Source organism: Thermobia domestica, chromosome 5, assembly GCF_964235325.1.
Source record: "Thermobia domestica chromosome 5, izTheDome1.hap1.1, whole genome shotgun sequence".
NCBI classification, from domain to species: domain Eukaryota; kingdom Metazoa; phylum Arthropoda; class Insecta; order Zygentoma; family Lepismatidae; genus Thermobia; species Thermobia domestica.
In genome coordinates, this window is record NC_137458.1 from 58643944 (window position 1) to 58664280 (window position 20337).

Below are 20337 nucleotides of genomic sequence, written 5' to 3' on the forward strand. Positions count from 1 at the left end.
TAAAATTTTTCAGTCACACCACGTATGTATTTTGTATATATTATACGTATTATATATTTTCAGGTTATAGCGGGTAAAACATCGGAAGTACAGTCCAATGCAGCACAGTCAGATATCCTCACTGATACGTTTGGAAGACATCATAATTATCTCCGCATCTCTCTTACAGAACGATGTAACTTGAGGTGTATGTATTAGTTTATTGTTATTTTATTTTAAAAATATTCTTAATAAATGCTAGAAAGCCTGAAAAGAAGCTGCGAAAAATGTGGAATGAAAATTAAACGTTAGAAAGACTGAAACACTGGTAATTGGAATGAAGGCTCGATATCAAAGACGTAGGAGGAGAGAAAGTAGAACAGGTGAATAGTTTTTGGCACCTGGGTAGTATTATTAGTGAGGACATGAAGTGTCAACGTCAAATAAAAGCAAGGATAGGAATGGCGAAATAAATATTTGGGAAGAAGAAAAGTGTATTTTGTAGGCCCTTGAATAAAAAGTTAAGGAACAAAAACTCATGAAAATGTTTTGTAAGGAGCGTTGCACGCGATGTTACGCGAACACGGATACTACGCAAAAGCAATAAGGAAAGCCTGGAAAGTGTTGCCGAGTTTGTTGTAACAAAATCACAAATTTCTTTTCACAAGAATTTATATCGTGTCACCACATACTTCAAACGTCTTTACTGTTTCAGTGTTTCCCCTAACATTAATTTTTCTCAACTATTTTTCGTTTCTATCATCAGAATAAAATCGTTTCTATCATCAGATTATGCTATCATCAGAATAAAAAAATAAAAAAACGCTACATGTTTCTCCATCAAATCCTAGAGATGAAGAAAAATCTTAGAAAGAGCCATTTCAGATAATTTAGCATCCGCTTTTCTATAAGTATTTGTGCCATTTTTAGAACACTCGATATATATATAGGTTGTTTCAAAACAACACCGACAACTTTTGGGAGGTGATTCCTGGCATCAAGATAAGACAAAAAGCATAGACCAACCTGTGTACAGAAATCCATCATTTCGAAGTTATAGACTGTCGAAAACATGAAAAAATGAACTTTAAAGGTCCATAGTTCCAATACTGTAGGACCTACAGTAGTCGAGTCAAAACTTCGCTTAGGAACTAATGTTACGGTATCCAAAAATACATGTTTCAGAATCCTAAGGAACTCATGCAACAATTTTTATAGAGGAGTTGGGCTACCTGAATATAATTTGAAGTACTCACCAACTCTGTCTATGAAAATTGTTGCGGAAGTACCACATGATTCTGAAACATGGATATTTTGATAGTGCACATAGTACTAGTTCCTAAGTGAATTCCTAAGCAAAGGAATGATTGTACTTAGAAAAGATCTAAAAAGAAAAAAAAATACTCGGTTTTTTTTATTGAGAAAGAACAACTTATTTTTTTTACAACACTACCTACCACAAAATAAAATCAATCTACGTCATAGTGTTTTGACTAAAAGTAGCTTAAGACCGAATCTAAGTAAAATGCGTCCGATTTGGTCACTTTATACTCTTGGTAGTAATTAAGAATCAGTCAACGGTTACTCAAGATTTTTCCATGAGTTTTCAACTTTTATGTTACATCTTCTGCCGTATAACACATTTCTGATATCTAAAAATGATCTATACAGTAGTACAAACACTATTGGGGCATTAATTAACACTCACCTATTATGCGATGTGGTAATATTAATTGGATGGTTATGTCACTGGTATGATTTCGGCAACTAATCCTGTTACCTTCGATAACCAGACACGAATGAAGAGCCGAAAAATGAAAATGAAATGAAATCTTTTAGTTTAACGTCCCATGATTACGTCTTTTAGGCTAAGGGAGATGGATGATTAAGGGAAATGAATGATGATGGAAAAATTGGTAGAATGAGAATGTGGGAGAAAAGGGAGTACCTTAATAAAATCTAGACAGATTCTCCATCACAAATTTACTTGGCCGGAGATCGAACCAGGGACTCCACACAGCAGAGATAAGCGCTCTACTATTGAGGTACCGTACCCCCCCCCCCCACACTTTTGCTTCACAAGTCTTTTTACATTTTATTCAACTTTTTTTTCTCCTGTTTTTAGCAGAAAACATTAAAATCAGCGATAAGTTTTGAAATGTTGGTGATAACTACTTACACTAACTTACAATTTAACAGTACCAAACTGAAACAAATGATGTAAGATGTTACTATTGACACACGTTTCATATACACTTTAAAATGTATCTTGAGGTTGAAGGTAACAGGATTGATTGCCGAAGCCATACCAAAAGTATAACTATCCGATTGAGATTTCCGGGGCACGTAATGGGTGAGTATTCTTTCATCTTAAAACATGTCAAAATTGTATCTATGTTAGAGTTTTTGAAGCATAAGAATTTCATCCTTATTTTTTAATTGCTGAAAATTCCCATTATAAGAAGGAACCCACTTCGGCCTGCAACACCTGGAACAATTAAAACACTGAGGAAAGAAATTAAATAAGATATTATAGGCATTAACATCTAAAACTAAAAAGAACCCTGGGGCGAAACTTTAAAGAATTTAAGACAGCCATTATATATATATATATATATATATATATATATATATATATATATATATTGGTAAGGTACTTGAGTTCAAAACTAAGTAATGCTACGATATATTATATTTTTAAAGTAATCCAACTTAATTTTATTTACATCATTTCTTGTGTTTGTTCAATTTTATTATCGTGCAAAAGGTTTAAAAAGAAATTATGTCGCCAAAAAAGAAAAGAAAGAAAAAAAAAGAAAAAGTGAAATAGCTTCGACTGCAAAACATCTTAAGACTTGAGTTATGATGGATGAAACTAACAATGATCTGAAGTTATTTTATAGTTATCGGTAATAGCACAAGGATTTTAGGAGTGATATATGGATCAAAAAATTGCGATCTTGGCCAATAATTAGTTTTTGGATCAGGGGCCACAAAATTTTTGAATGGCCCGTAAATGGAGTTTTCGTTTTTTCTACGGAATAAGCACATCATACTGAGTTAAGTGATAATTTGGGTTTGGCTACATTGTTTGTAGGTCTCCAGATATAAGGCGTACAAGAAAATTTTTGATTGAAATATATATAATTTTTTGATCCAAAAAACGAGACATGTAGTCTCTTCTAATAAGTAATAAAATAAAACTACTGTTTATTAATATTAATTCCTTGGATATGTCTGTTAATTAGTACGTCTTTCATAGGTCAATATTGTATGCCTGCTGAAGGCGTCGAGTTAACACCGTCACCAAAATTGTTATCAACGGATGAAATAATTCACCTTGCAAAGCTCTTCGTTCAGGAAGGAGTAACAAAGATTCGATTAACAGGAGGAGAGCCGACCGTTAGGAGGGATCTGGTAGATATTATTGGTTAGTTTTTATTTATTTATATAATTATTATCTTTATTTACTTAACAAAGAAGGAATATGAACTAAGACACCAAAACCAAATCTAGTACGGCAGTTGCTAAAAATAAATAAATAAAATATATTTTCAGTCTCTTGAAGATAACGCGTGGTATGGTGTGTTCTAAAATCTTGAAGTTTGCTCCTCTTCGTCTAAGAATAACAATAGAAAGTCACTTCTATAAGAGAATGTTGCCATACTCTTTTTTAAAAGAGGTTTCATATATAAGCATGTGGTAGTTACTGTAGAAATAACAAAGTGTAAGAAACAAAAAAATCGACTAAAGAGATTCTTTTTATTTTCATCTGAATGGAGGGAGAATCGATTTTCTTCCTTTTTTTTAAAAAAAAAAAAGTTAATACCACTTACGCGTGAATTCAGTGAAACTCAGAGCAAAGATGAGCAACTAGATTGCAATTGAATCCAAATTTTCGGAGTACCCGAGCCATCTATAGAACAATAACAGAGTAGCTCACCAAATAGTAGCTGGTAAAGTTTTCGTATTGAGAAGTTCTTACATTTCATTACTTGTGCGATATATATGTATATATAAATATATAAAATCCCTTCATTGATGGTTCGTAAGTTCGCGGAAGGTTGGGTTCTTTCAGATGAACAAAGTTCGGTTTTGTCTCTGTATATGCATTTTTTCCTTGTTTGTTGAAGTTTTAATGACAAATCATTGCTGATAATTTAGTCTTTATCAGTATTTTCTATGTATTTCTGACGAAAATATCATATACAGGGTGTAACGGGAGGTAATGCAAATACTGCGGTAGGTGATTCTTGACATCAAAAGAAGAAAAAAAAAGTTCTCTTGCATATTGTCGAATTCCGCGTCGTGTAAGAGTGACAGGGTTGGCAACTTGAAATCAAAAATCGAATCGTGACAATTGCAACGGAACAGAAAGACGTGCACAAAGTCCGGGAGCTGATTCGTGACATCAAAAGAAGACGAAAAGTCTTCTTGCATATTATAAGTTAGCAACCCTGTCTCTTTTACACGACACGGAATTCGAAAATATGCAAGAAGACTTTTCGTCTTCTTTTGTTGTCACGAATGAGCTCCCGGAGTTTGTGCACGTCTTTCTGTTCCGTTGCAATTGTCACGATTCGATTTTTGATTTCAAGTTGCCAACCCTGTCACTCGTACATGACGCAGAATCCGGACAATATGCAAGAGGACTTTTTGTCGTCTTTTGATGTCACGAATCACCTTCCGCAGTATTTGCATTACCTCCCGTTACACCCTGTATATCTGAAGTGAATATTTGTTAATAAAATCAGTATACTACAGTAATCGTCCGTCTGTACAATGCTACACTTATTTACATTATATAGTAATTTTAAACGTGTTGACACTTGATGTACTTATTATAATGTTAAATCCTTTTGCAGAGTCATTAAACAAATTAGATGGAGTGGAAACAATTGCAATGACTACAAATGGTCTGACATTGACTCGACAATTGAAAAGTTTGAAACTTGCTGGCTTGGATGTTCTGAACATTAGTTTGGATACTCTAAAATCATCGAAATACGAATTTATTACAAGAAGAAAAGGATGGGAACGAGTAATTGCGGGTATTGATCATGCTTTAGAGCTGGGGTACAATCCTGTTAAGGTAAGATGTGAAGAGTAATTAAGCTAAGTACAGTACGTACGATAGGCAAGAAACTTCAAATATATAGTAATACACGTACGTATTCTCAGAATTTTTGATTAGTTGTTGGGAAGATATGATTTCTAGAAGGTAAAGCAAAGTGTACTTAATCTGTGACCTGTACTTGTAAGCAGAATAAGTAATTTAGTGTATACAATTAAAGGTCGAATATTATATAAAATTAAAGATATAAAAGTCAAGTTACATCACTAAGAAGAGAATTATTTCACAAATAAAGACGGTCATTGTTTCATTTTTTCTGGCTGCAAGTTAACGACCAAGACGAAGACAGGTGTTCATCGTTGGTTTTCTGAACCGAGCGGGGAGAGCAACTTCGTGTAGAGTACGGTTGCTTCCTATTTCTTCATCATCGAGAATTTTACAAAGATAATTTTATGAGTTTTCAGCTTTCTTGGGTTCGTTACTAACATTATATGTACTGTATATGTAGGCCATAGCTAATATACGGAACTCGATACAGGTAGGAATAGGAAAACCCTTGTTATTTGACCAAGATAATAAAAGTAATGCTGGTCACAAAAGCTAGATTTTCGTGCAGTGTGATTCAGAAAATAAATTTTCCTTCGTGTATATATATATATATTGTGAAAATGAGGACCTTCCTACTGTCAAGCAAATGTGTTTTTAAAAAAGTAAATAGAATAACTGGGGTCCTTTTTGGTTATTTTCATACAAACCAAAGCCACAATTCCGGGGTTGTATAAATCAAAAGGTAATATTTTAAATAAATTTTAAGTAGAAATAAAGAAACGTGAACTATTGACGTTAATTATACTGTATGCTTGCAGTTCATCTTTGCACAGTTGAAGCTTATCAAGATATTCTCCAGTGTTAGAAAGAAAGAAAACTATCAGTTTACGTTCTCAAATTGTTTTGTTGATTTATGTATTATAGAATTAGTGTGGGGGATTTTAACAATGCAAACATAACGAATGCTTGTCAGTCCTGTTACTGTTCCGCATTTCTCAATATATTGCTAAAGCCAGAAAATAAATAAATAAATAAATAAATAATTGTGCCATTCGTGATCGTCAGAAACAGATAGACATACAGCGCATGATCCTCAGCGTTAGGTCTCGAAGTATTTTGCATCAACATCTGTTAACCTTTTCCAGCGTTCATTTAGCTGCTGACTGCCCTGGCGATAATAGTCGAGATCTTGAACGCAAAGGAGTTCGTGAGTGCGTGCTGCAGGTCTGTCTCGTTGTTAAAGCATTTCCCAGGGAGGTTGTTGTCCAGGGAATGAGACAGGTAATAATCTGATGGCGCTAGGTCTGGCGAGTATGTGGGTGACATTGTCTCCCAGCCAAGACATTGAATGGTATCCCTGGTCGTCCTTACCATGTGTGGCCGCGCATTGCAGCACACCCTTGCGATTTACCGACGCTGGCTCCTTCTGCTATAATGCATGTTGTACCCGTCACAACTGCTGCGAGTATAGGTCCGCACTGGTGGTGGCCTGGTTGTAGAAGCTTGTAATGCACTATTTGGCGACTAGTTCAACAGACACAGAATATGATCTTTCCAAACTGCAAGGTGGTCTTGGAGTGTGAGGCACAGGGTTACGCGATGACAGTCAGTGTGTCATACTGGACCTACTTTTCATCACTCATGAGCACTTGACCTAACCTGAGTGTGTTGCGGTGCCGAGACAGCAATTAGAAAGAGGCTGTCATTCGTTGTTCCTTGTTGGGTGCCGATAATGTGTGGGGTACTAACTTGCTAAACTTGTACACCTTCCTTATGAGATGCGTGAAGTCGAACTTTTTTTTTTTTTTACCTGCAAGCACTCGACAAGTTCACCACACCCTTGACTGCTGTTCTCCTCTATACGAAATCAGAGCTTAGTCATTCAACACTGTGGTCGCCTATTGCAAGGTTCGTCACAAAAGCTCACATCTCTCGACCTGAACTTGTAGAACCAATGCCTGGGGGTGCGTTCATTCACAGCATCCTCTCCAAATGTCTGGCGTATTCGATGACTTGATTGAGCTTGTGACAGGCTCACCTTAAAATCATACAGCAAACAACCGCGAACGAATTGCTTCGATACCTCCATTTCTCTTCCACACTGGACGGACTGTAATTGCTATACGTGCGTAAGATGTCTGTATTGGGAATGATTAATAGTCAGACCAATCCTTATCCCTTTCCAGTGCGTATGTCACTTCGTTTCCTCTCTGTGAGCGTTATAATCAAATAGGATGTCAAATAAGCAGTTTTTTTTTTTTTTTTTTTTTTTTTGTTATCTAGTACTAAGATTTCTTTGTGCAATTATTTACTAATTAGAAAATGGTAATTAATGAAAGAATACGTCTTCAAATCAGTTGTGATATCGTAGGCTTAGACGATGAGCTGATTAAAAATAATCATTAGTTATTCTCTAAGTACTGTGTTCTTTTTAGAGAATTATGCAGAGAAAGTACAGTATTATTTGATTTAATTTCAAAAAAGAAAACTGAAAAAATAGAAAGATCACGTGTACACTACGTGAAGAAGTTTGGTTTGCATGGCGTGATAGTTTCGTAATTAATGTTGTAAACGGAAGTGGTAGTGGATTTGTACTACTTCTGGTTTTAGTGGAAAGATAAGAGTGGACAAGGAATATATTATTGGGACGCTTAATCATTACAGAAAACCGCTTCTCATCATATGTCAGCTAAAAAACCGGAAATGATTGATTTCTACCACTTTTGGCTCGAATACTGCCTACATCAACGAACTCCATTCCTAATTTGTGCTCCTCTACATCCTACCCAAAATTGGTGGTGATCCATCAAGTGGTTCTTTGGATTTTTTTGTCTCCACATGGAGAGAGAGGGTAAAAAATAAAGGACTTCTGATTAGTAAACCAAACTGCTAACAAAAATACGGTTGAGATTGATGAATACTTAACGGTGGGATGATATGATATTCGTCTGATGATATAACCGTCATGATATTCGTCTGATATAATTGAAGAAGAAGTAGAAGCTTAGTTAAGATGACCGCTTGCTGGATTACAAAGTGAGAATATTAACCTTCTCTAACTTCAGCTCGGTAAGTTGTGTTGTACTGTGAGAAGGCCAGCTGTTTCGTGAGGCCCTATCAATGGTGCGAAATGAGTGTAGACAGGTGTTGTTATTACTTTGCAATTTGACCATTTGCATTAGATATTGTTGGTGGAACCAAACGTGACCAACTTCGAGCAAGTTTCATTGTGTTTAGAGGGTTTATCATTAAGTGGAACAAAAACGTTCTAGTTGTCGTAGACCCTGAAGGAATATTGACGATTATAACTACAAAACACGATGACTTCGAAACGATTGAGTATGTAATATCATAGAAAGAAATAGCATTCATAGAATCAATGGATATGAAAATAATAAATTATTCAAGTTATTTAAGGACATTTATATTCTTTTACGAAGATAGAATATCCGAAATTTGTACCTTGAGTGTTTGGACATGCATTATTCTGTATATAGGAGCTAATTTATTAACACCAATAAATGTTATTACTTTCAGATCAATTGCGTAATGATGAGAGGTTTCAATGACGACGAGATACTTGATTTCGTTCAGATGACCCAAGACAAGAATGTTGATATACGTTTTATTGAGTACATGCCATTTGCTGGTAACAAATGGAGTGACGTCAAAATGGTTCCTTACAAAGATATGTTGAAAATAATTTCTTCCAAATGGCCGGATTTTACGCGGTTACAGGATAAAGAAAATGATACTTCTAAGGTTAGTTATTATTTGACTTCATTTAAGTGTGTTTAGAGTTTAGCTATGCCTGAATATTTACTACAAAGATATTTAAGTGTACTAAAAGAAAATCTAAAGGTTAAAATAAATAAAACTACACTTCTCAGAGTATTTCACTTGACTTAAGGACTTGTATGTAATTGATAGAGTACCTTTCTCTATCAATTATAATCTCTAACATATGATATTACATAAGTCTTTACAAAATTAAGACATTTATGAAATTAACGTCAACAAGACGTGAAATTGTTTTCATAAAAGTTTGAGTTAGACGTTTGTTTTCATAAAAGTTTGAGTTAGACGTTTGTTTTCATAAAAGTTTGAGTTAGACGTATTAGTTATGTGTGTGATCGTATTAAGTATGCATTTCTTTTAAATACTATGAGAAAATGTTCCTGCCCCTTGGAAACCTTATAAGAGGGGCGAGTAGAATAACATTTGGTAACATTGTATCAGGTACTTATTTTGACATATTTATTAATAAACAGGTGGTCATTTATATTATGCCACAACAACACTCTGCACCATATATCTTTCGTCAATAGTACAACAATGAAGATTTTTTTTTTTTTTTTGCATGAAATACAAAAAGGCTAGGTAGCAAAACAGAAAAGAAATGGTGGAAGGATAAATCCCATTGAAGCAATTTACTGAGATGCTTGGTAAATAAGAAACTTCTTTTAGAGCGGCTGGGGAAGTTTTCATTGTAAAGTCGCTTGACTTTTCCTCGATGCACACAAAGTATTAAAAACAGTAGGGCAAAAGATTTCTTACATTATCCCAAATATACAGTGGAAAAGTTTGTAAGAGTTTTGGAAAGTTTGGATTTCAACAGTTGGACATTTTTATGTATATCCTAACAAGCCTGTTACAGTCAAAGCATGAACCGGCTAACAATAAGGAGAATAACGAGAATCAAATCAGCGAAAGTTTTGTTTTAACAGGTTCTTCTTCAATAAATAAATAAATAAGTAAAAGTCGATAAGAGTGTTGCAGGTACATCACGTTTTAACAATGGATAGGCAATCTTTGATCAGAATGATTTCGAGGGAAAGCATTTAAATAACAGGAAGTGTATTCCAAAGTGCGTAAGAAAATCTGCAAACGAAAAAATCTTATTTTGGGATACAAAATTGACCCTATATAAAGTTTATGATAATCCAGTGGCTTACTCCTGCACAACGATTCGTACTTCATGGCCACCTCACTATCGATTTGTTTCGTGGAAGAACAGCGAAGCATTATTTGTTTCTTATGATCAGCGGATGTACAGAAATCTACAGAAGAATGAGTGGTTCTATATCTGTGTACTTCCAGAAAATAATAAAATCTTCACTAATGTTTGATACAGTGACATGCTGGTGAACAAGTTGAAGACCACGGTGCAATCGAAACGCCGAATATTCTCCAGGGAAAAAAAAATATATATATATTATTGCTTCGTGCTCTCAAGGCGTGCACATATAGTGGATTCACTATATGCTCTGAAGTTTAAGGCGTTAAAATATCAAGATACTGTCCGGATTTTACATCCTCATTCTTTGAAAGATCCAGAACAAAACTCTGTGTGTGAAAATCAAAAGTGTGTTTTAAAGAAGTATTTTTTTTTAATCTATAAATACTCTTATAAGCTGTAATAAAACTTCTGTTCAGTCATGATTCGTAAAAGTTACTTGTTAATTCTAACATGATTTTAAAAAAATACCTATATTTTGCAACATAGAGGATAATACAGTATTTTATGGACTTAAATTCTACTTCATTAAACATAAAAAATGACTCACTAGATGCATTATAAATTATTATTATTGCTGTACAGTTATTAAAGTATTATCCTTTCTACAGTATTTTAAGACTGCTAAAATATCGACTAGATACAAAAAATTACCATACATACCATACAAAAAATTAACACTTAAGTTATCACTGTACTTCTTTCAAGTTTTAGAAGTCGCATGACGCTTTCCCCATATTTTTAAGTGTGTCTTACAATTCAGCAATAAATGGATACTACCTCCCCAATTCGAAAAGTGTCGAGCACGCGTGCTTTCCGTGTGTAGGAACTGGTTTTGATCCCTAGTGGAAATGTTATCCTTAAATAAAAACTTGAGTAATGGTTCGGTTTCCACTTATAAACAAAGCGAGTGTGTCCAATCTCATATATCGTCTATGCTGAAAAAGAATATTTGTCTCCAATCAGTTAAACGAATGTATATTACAAAAATATTTTAAAAACGCTAGTTTCTTTCAAATATTGTGACTTCCTGTGGTTAAAGAATAAAGCTCTAGTGGTAGTTATGTAACGTACTTCATTAAGGAGCATATTTAAGTGTGTTTTATAAGTTCATTCACGAATAGTGAATATCAGTTCCTGTTTGACCTATTAATAGCCCTTTGAGACTGTTTCAGTTGAAAAAACGTTTCTTACATTAGAAAGAAATAACTTGCTTTTTGTTGTTATTCTGTTTCTTTGTGAACTACAGAGCAGTTAATTGTTGTTTCTTTTCAGGCATATAAAGTTCCAGGGTATAAAGGGCAAATCGGATTTATTACTTCTATGACCAAGAACTTTTGTGGTACCTGCAATCGATTGAGAATCACTGCAGATGGGAATATAAAAGTCTGTCTCTTTGGGAATGCTGAGATATCACTGAGGTAGGATAACACCTTAAATAGAAAGAAATAAAGCTCTACATTTGATCTTTCTCTTCCTGTATCCCAAGATGGCACCACTCACTTTGACCTTCATAACTGCTTTTCTGCATGTTTAATTATAGTTTTTTTTCCCTCCCTGTTAGATGAAGTGTTTAGCAAAAAACTTACAGTGTAATTTCTGTAATATATTCTTATATTTTCACTATTTTCTGACAATTATTCGTTTCTCATTCCCACTTCGGGATTCCTTCCTTCCAATTGTATACAATGTGCCAGAACATTCACTCGGCTCGGCTTGCAACGTAGATCTTTGAAATGAACACATGGCATATCAAATCGCATTGTTAAATATAATGGTGGTCCAAAACCGACCGGAAGTGGTGTCTAGACTAAAAGTCGAGTGGTGGTATTAAAAAAATACGATTGGGAATGTATGCAAGAAAATTAAACATTTCTTTGATTTATTTCCTGTAAAATGCCTTATTTATCTTCTAAATAGCAGTATTGAAACTATAATGAGAAAAGCAATTTAATACATAGTAGGTCACTTGTTCATCCCTGGAACGTGATTTTTCTCAAGACAACTTAATCCTGAGTATTGTATTAAACAGTGACATTTTGAACTTTTGCAATAGACTCAAGTTGTCTATTCTAAGCGGGAGACGAATTTCGAAAATCGAATATGATAGTTTTAATTAATAATTATATAATTTTGATAGTTTTAATTAATAATTATATAATTTTAAATGAGAGTTTTAATAATTCGTACCGAAAAAAAAGGAAGGAAAAGAAGGAAAGAAATGCTTTCATTATTCCTGAAATAATTTCGAAAGTGTGATTAGCCAACAGTTTTGTATGAAACAGTTTTATTGTTAGTCTAATAATAATAATAATAATAATAATAATAATAATAATAATAATAATAATAATAATAATAATAATAATAATAATAATAATAATAGTAATATGTTTAAAAGCACATTTTCATAATTTGTTCCTTATTTTCCAAATCTGAAGCAAATACAGTAAAACCTGTCTTTAACGGACCCCTTATTAAACGGAAAACTGTCTTAAACGGAAATATTTCACGGTCCCGTGAATTTTGGAGAACAAAATGTGTAAAAGTCCCTTCATTAAGCGGAAACTGTGTTACGCGGACAACGGAAAGAAAAATAAACATTTAACGGAAAATTCTGAGTTCCGGACTACAGCGTTTAGATGTTTAGACATTTTGTGAGACATATACATTACACTGTTTACGATAAAATGTTCGTTCTTTTGTTAAGTATTTCTGGACAGTGTTGACCTTCCCCAACCACTACTCATATTCACCCCCACAAGTTCTCCTTAATCCCCGCAACTTAATCAAGAATCATAAGGAATGTCGGAAAGAAGAAAACGAGATAGAGGAAGAAGAGGAATACGATACCGAAATAAATACATATCAAAATGCTCTCAGAAGTTTAAAGGAACTGTAGAAATTTACCTTACGGAAAAATGATTCTGATTCACTTAGTATAATTTCTCACGCTAAAGTGTATGCGGAAAGGCAAGCAGCAATGTACACAGAAAACCCAGCTTGGCTATTAGAAAAATAAAGATAACATGTGCATAGTATATTTTGTATTCATTTTAGTTTTTTTGTGTATTTATTCGTAGAAGTAGTACTGTAATCGAACAATGCACTTACAGCAATATATTTTCTCAGTATGTCCCTTTATAAGCATGTATTTAAAAAAAAGGAAAGAAAGAAAGGAAGGAAAGGTCTACCTCCACTAAGCGGAAACCTGACTTTAACGGACATTTTTGCAAGTCCCGCTCGATTCCGCTAAAGACAGGTTTCACTGTATTATCATATTCCATTTTAAAGTTCGATTTCAGTCTGTTACGGAAATTGAAAGCTTTTATCTAATAGAGCGTTCAGGATTTAGTTACCGTAATATTTATTATTTTGACAGAATGCAAATTTTTAAGAAGAGGTTAATAATTGGTTTCCTCTGTTATTAAGCTAATTGAGAATAAAACATTAACACTACATTTTAAAAAAAATAAATCAGATTCCGGTTTAGACAGACCACTTCCAGTCCGTTATAGAAATTCAAGTGTAATATTTCTCATTATTCAAGCTTTGTTTTTGGTAGACTTTAATCTGTTTTAAACTACTCGATGAGAAAAACGATAAATTTATTGTAAAAATTATTAAATTGATAATAAATAGTGCCTGATAAAGCCAAGTGGATAGTGGCAAAACTGTTACACGTTAATAATTTTTACAATAAATATATTGCTTTGCTCAGCGAGTAGTTTAAATCAGACTAAAGAAATTGAAAATACTACCATGAAATTCAAATCATGCAATTCTGTGTTATGATTTCGCTTCATACATTGCACTGTCATTTGTTTGAATTGTGGACCATTAAGAGAAGTAAATAAGGATTTCTGACTTATTTTTCTTGTATTTTTTTCCCTTTATTTGTTGTAAAAACACTACGACAATGAATATATTAGAGTTTTGATAGTTGACGTTGTTTGTGAATCGAAGCGTTCGCAAATCGGACTTATTTTTCCATTGAAATTATTGTAAATACAACTAATCCTTATAAAGCACAAACACATATGATACTATATAAGGACCTTGGAGGAGGAAAGGCGAACCCGAAAAATCGATTTGTTTTATTTTTTTATTCGTAGCGGACAGGTCTGGACAACACATTGATACCGCGTTTTGCCCTTAGTTTTATCTCTCAGTTTCAAGATAAAAAAAAATTCGCCCATGCTATCTTAACGTACTTGCAAAACTTTCAGTTTGATTTCCCAACACCCCGATTTCAGGATTCGCCCTTTCTCTTTCAAGGTCCTAATATGTATTTTTTTACATTTTTGTGTGTTTTCTTTGATGAAAAATATAGAATGGAAATAACATTAAAGTAAGTAAGTAACACTAAATTAAAACGGTATGAGACTAAAAAAGCACAAAAATGAAAAAAAAAAAAAAAAAAAAATACAGCACTCTGAGAGGTAATGTTTACGGCAAATGCGCAAAAGGACTACTGGGTGCGTGGAATTGTGGGTACACGGTTGTGTGTGTGTATGTGTGTGTATTCGTACCCCGAAATACTGGAAGTCGACAAAAAACTTGTTCGTAAACAGATTTGTTCGCGAACCGAGAGTTTCGTAATGCGTGCGTTCACTGTACTTACAGCCGACTGGTTAAAGTAAGTTCCAATGTATGAAACCAGGCAATCGACAAGATTCGTCATTGTCTCCCTTCCTGCAAGGAACTTTACTCTTCCGATGGGGTTGTCGGATCTCACTCCTGCGCATTCAAACGCGAAACTTCTTAAAGTAAATATCCTGGAGCCTGCTTGTCACTTGCGTAGCTTAAGGTTAACTACCGCCTCGAGCTCTTTCCCTGATTGCGCTGCTACTTATGGATATCTCTTTCAAAGTAACAATACGTTTTGATTTGTTGTCCTTCCACTCCATGAAGGAAAGAGGCAGCGATTCGTATGCTAAAGAAGAACCAGCCGAGTATGAGGGGTATTCCTTGTAACCTCATATAGCACGCGTGGCCCTAACTTCGATTACCGGTGGAGGCACTTATTTGGTTTTGACCCAGTATTATGAAAAATTTTGGAAGTTTCGTGAAATAAGAAATAGCTACCAGCCTAGAAACCAAAATTTAAAGATGAAAAGAGCCGATGTGTGAGACATCAGTCAACTGCAAGGCCTCAGGGGGCCATAGACTTTCGCGGTGACTCTGGGGAATGGTATTAATTTATTAAGTGTGCGAGTAAATATTATGTTTTATTTTCAGAAATCAGGAAAAAAAAATTGAACAGCTAGAGTAGAGAGAAGACGCATTGTTCAGTTTCATAATATCGATTCATAAAATAAGAATGGACTTCAAACAGCAGGGTCCTAGGAAATTAGATATTTCCTTTCAATTTAAATAATGTGAGCTCCTTTGTGACTAAGCGGTTAGCGTACGCGTCCTTGGGATGGGAGATCCGGGTTCGATTCCCGGTGGAAGCTCATGTGGCTCGGAGTTCAATTAATCAATAGGTCCATGTCTCGTATAGCTTTGCTACTGAACGGGTCGTTAAACTCAAAATGAACTCAACTCAACTCCATTTAAATAATAATCTAGTAGATTGAAAGTTTGAAACGAACAATAAAGGAAAAGATATATATATATGGTTTCTACAGGCGTATAAACAAAAGATTTCGAATTTAACCAGAATACTTTGTAATTTTTTGAAGTTACTTGTTTCAGAAACTACGCTTTCTGGTGGAAATTTTTATTTCTAAGAAATTGATTTTCAGAAAGAGTACTGCACATTTTCCCAATTGGTCTTCTGGTAGGATTTTTGAAATCTCTTGAAGATCTGCATTTTAATTTTAGTTCACACGCGAATAACAGCCTTCATAATCTATTCTTAAAGAAATTCGTGATCTTCGTTTGTTTTGCTTTGATTTTATACGAATTGATGTTCCATGTACTAAATATTTTTTAAAAATTTCTTATACAGTGGACTCTTTTTTAATTCGAAGTCCAAGATGACACGAAATAGTTTGAATTATCCAAACTTCGAAATATCCAAACACTGTCCGTTTCAAAATAACTAAAATCAAGCGAAAAAATTATTGTACATTAAATATAATAATCAATATGCAGTCAACTTAATCTTTAAGACAGCATATTATTTACAAACAAACAAACGATATTTATTAAGCCACATGTTTCGTGGAAAACGTATTGAAGTACACGTATCACATACACTAAATTAACACAGAAAACACACACGAATAGCACCCTTGATTATCTGTTCTGAAGGAAGTTCGTAATCATCATTTGCTTTCATTTGATTGTTTTTATATAGTCAACAAAATCTTCAATTTCATTTAGTGCGTCAAATACGTCATTAATAACATTTGGTTGACATTCAGTAAATCACATTCAATTTTCAACGATTTCGGAAACTTCAGATGTGTTTGGCACATATTGTTCTTTACAACGATAACGTTTATGTATATCCAGCTTTAGGGCAAAAATTTCTTTTAAATATTGCATAGGCTAGAAGAAGAGAAGAAAATAAAATGTGTTTGATTAATATTAATTCATCAGTTGATTATTTTCAAATTTTTATGTTAACTGCAGTTCTTTGTTTGTAATTATGATAATGATTCGAGATTGTTTGTGGTTGGTAGGAGAAGGCACTTGTTTTTATTGAGAAATTGAAGAAGAATGTAAGTTTTCTGTCATGTGTAATACTAAATATCGACACTATATATATAGTGAATACAAAAATTAAGCTAGTTAATATATAATTATTTAAACAACGAATAGTATATACTAGTGTGGAAAGAAAAATAGACGAACTGAGAAAATTTATATAGCTGTTATAAGGTTATATCTTTTACTTCATTGCCTGTCTCGTCTTCATCTTTATTATCATCAGATGGATTGTGTTTTTGTGTCACTCTTCCCTACACCTTACTCTGAATAACGGAAAACCAGTTAAAACTGCATTGTTTTGTTTGCAATCTGTCCAACACTAAAAATTATTTTATTGTATTATTTCGAACTATCCAAACAGGAGGTTCAGAAATTCAATTATCTCACTATTTTTACCGTGGTTTTTGATACAGTTTTCGTGGAAAATAAATTCTTGTTTGAATTATCCACTGTTTTGAATTAACAAGAGTTCGCTGCATATTGTTAGGGGCAGAATCGGGACAGAATCTGTTTTAAATTAATGCACATGCCGTTGATAGATAAAAAGAAGAAAGCTTGACTTGTTAGTAGTTTTTGAATTATGATTTGTGATACGTAATCGAATCATGGAATGAGATTTATGTTAAAGACGTAACCTGGAATATTGATTAATTGTTAAATATATAGTAGAAATTGAAACGTTGCTTTTAAATGATATTTAGGCTATGAATTTTTAGCATTGATGAAGTATAACAAAATTGGCGCAGTCGGTAGGATTTGTAGTAAACGCTAGCAGAGCCATGTTCAGGGATCCTATTTATGTTTATTTGAAATGTAATGGACAAATTATCAAGTTTTTACTTGATACAGGAGCAGCTGTTTCTGCTATAGGTTATAAATCACCTTTGTTAAAAGACACTTCGATCGAAACTTTTCAAGGTCGTTTGAATAATGCAGACGGATCACCTATTAACACCGTGGGAAAATGTAAGGTTACTGTAGAACACAAGAACTACAAGGATTTTTTGTCCTTAATGATAGTAAAACAAGATCCATTCCATCCGATCTTAGGCAGAAGTTGGTTAGATGAGTTAGAGCCACAGTGGAGGAGTCAATTGATAAATATGTTTGGTATTACAGATGATCTAAGAAAGATTGATGGAGAAAATAGTCCATCTGTAAATGTATTGAAAGAGCACTTATTGAAGCAATTTGAAGAGGTTTTCAAAGGATGTATTGATGTACCAATTAAGAATTTTAAAGTAAATATTCCTGTTAAACAAGGTACTACGCCTATATTTAGAAAAGCGTACGATATACCGTATGCATTACAAAGCCAAGTAAAAGACGAATTGGATAAATTATGTAAGGCAGGAGTTTTAAATAAAATTACAGAAGCAGATTGGGCTACACCTATGGTAATAGTCAAAAAGAAAAATGGTACTCTAAGATTGTGTTTAGACTTCAAAAGGACCCTTAATTTAGTTACTGAAAAAGTAAGTTATCCTTTACCTAAAATACAAGATATACTCAATAAGCTAATTTCAGCCAATTATTTTGTGTTATTAGATCTAAAACAAGCCTACTTACAACTAGAAGTGCAGGAAAATTCTCAAAAATACTTAGTGGTAAATACTCCTTGGGGTTTATATTTGCAACATCGATTACTTTTCGGCCTTAATTGCTCAGCTCAAATATTTCAACAATTCATGGATACAGTAACAAGAGATTTGTTTGGAGTAATTTGTTATCTGGACGATGTACTTATTTGGGGAAGTACTCTGGAAGAATGCCATCAGAGAACTGTCCAAGTTTTGCAGAAGTTCAAAAATTACAACATACAAGTTAATAAAGACAAAAGTATTTTCTTTGTAGAATCTATTACTTACTTAGGTTATGATATCTCTAAACAAGGCATTCTACCTGCCAAAGATAAAATGAAACCAATTTTGGACACACCTCCCCCGAAAAACATTACACAATTACAGTCGTTCATGGGTATGTTAAATTTTTACCATAGGCACTTACCATCCTTACCATCTCAAATTCCTACCTTATACGGATTATTAAAGAAAGGTGTGCGATGGGAATGGTCTAGTAAGCATGAGCAGGAATTTCAGTTGGCAAAAGACTTGTTAAAAGAGGCAAGAATTTTACATCCTTTCGACGAAAATGCAAAAGTAATTTTAATGACGGATGCATCGCCAGATGGTGTAGGAGCTGTTTTATATAATGAGGTAGAAGGTCAATTTAAGACGGTAGCTTGTGCATCAGCTACCCTTTCAGAAGCAGAGAAAAATTATTCACAGTTTGAAAGGGAAGCTTTGGCCATAATCTTCGGAGTGCGTAAGTTTCATAAATTTCTATTCGGAAGGCATTTTAAAATTATTACAGATTCACAGCCTGTAAAATGGATTTTTGGATTGAAAGCTGCACCTGATGGTGCTTCCCCGAGAATGCAAAGGTGGTTTTTAATGTTAACAAATTATGATTACGATATTGTATATAGTAAATCTGTGAAATTAGCAGATTATTTATCTAGATTTCCATTAAAGATGTCAACGGAGGAAGAACATGTAGCTCCTGACTATATTAGTGAAATCTCTTCCACTATTTTAGAGAAAGATGAGATTGAGGAAGAATCCAAGAAAGATCACATGATTTTAAAAATTAAAGAATGGATGATGAAAGGTTGGCCTAAAAGATTGCCTCCTTGTTTTGATTTTAAAGAATATCAGGACATGTTCAAAAAACGATTTCAATTAGAATTACATAAGGAATGTATTTTTTGGAAAGGACGAGTGGTAATTCCTAGACAGTTAAGGGAACGGTACATGAAAAGGTTACACCAGAATCATCTAGGAGAATATGCTACACTTAAATTAGCATCTAATGAGGTTTGGTGGCCAGACATGGTTAATGATTTGCGTTGCTACTTAAGGAAGTGTGAGATTTGTGCTGCGGTGGCAAACAATGTGCCTAAAAATAATTATTCTTCTTGGCCTACTTCAAGCAAGCCTTTTAATAGGATACATATAGACCATTGCCAATTGTTGGGTTTCCTGTTTTTAGTTATAGTAGATACTTTTTCCCATTGGATCAAAGTGTGGAAAGTAGATTCTACTAATGCAGCTATTACTTTAGAATGTTTGGAAGAATTATTTCAATTAGTTGGATTTCCAGAGACCATTGTGACTGATAATGGACCACCTTTCAAAGGTCAAAGATTTCAAGATTATTGCAGAAAAAGAAATATTAAATTATTGAATACACCACCTTATTCACCGGAGAGCAATGGAAGTGCCGAAAGAGCAGTGCAGACTTTTAAAAAATTACTGAAAAAACGCTATATTCAAAATGGATATAAAGTTAGCAAGCAAGCTGTGACACAGTGGTTGAAAGAAATTAATTACACTCTATTGCATACTCCTTTGAAGGTTATACATACATCACCGGCTTCTTTGGTATTTTCTTTCAAACCTGCGACTTGGTTCAATGTAAGCACTTCAGTACCGAACAAAGAAAATAAGTGGTGTGTGAATGAAGAAAAGCCTGAACCACAATTAAAGGAAGGTATGAA

General features: G+C 33.9%; 1 protein-coding gene across 3 annotated transcripts in view; it reads left to right on the top strand.

The window, feature by feature from the left end:
• Positions 1-20337, top strand: part of LOC145685925 (molybdenum cofactor biosynthesis protein 1-like) — a 57672-nt gene that overhangs the window by 15797 nt on the left and 21538 nt on the right. For all 3 annotated transcript variants that reach the window (XM_081758698.1, XM_081758696.1, XM_081758695.1), the window contains exons 2-6: positions 64-187; positions 3242-3409; positions 4845-5071; positions 8639-8863; positions 11394-11539. In XM_081758698.1, coding sequence (XP_081614824.1) covers positions 3253-3409; positions 4845-5071; positions 8639-8863; positions 11394-11539 — 755 coding nt within the window. In that variant the 5' untranslated portion in view covers positions 64-187; positions 3242-3252. The remainder of the gene's footprint in view (positions 1-63; positions 188-3241; positions 3410-4844; positions 5072-8638; positions 8864-11393; positions 11540-20337) is intronic.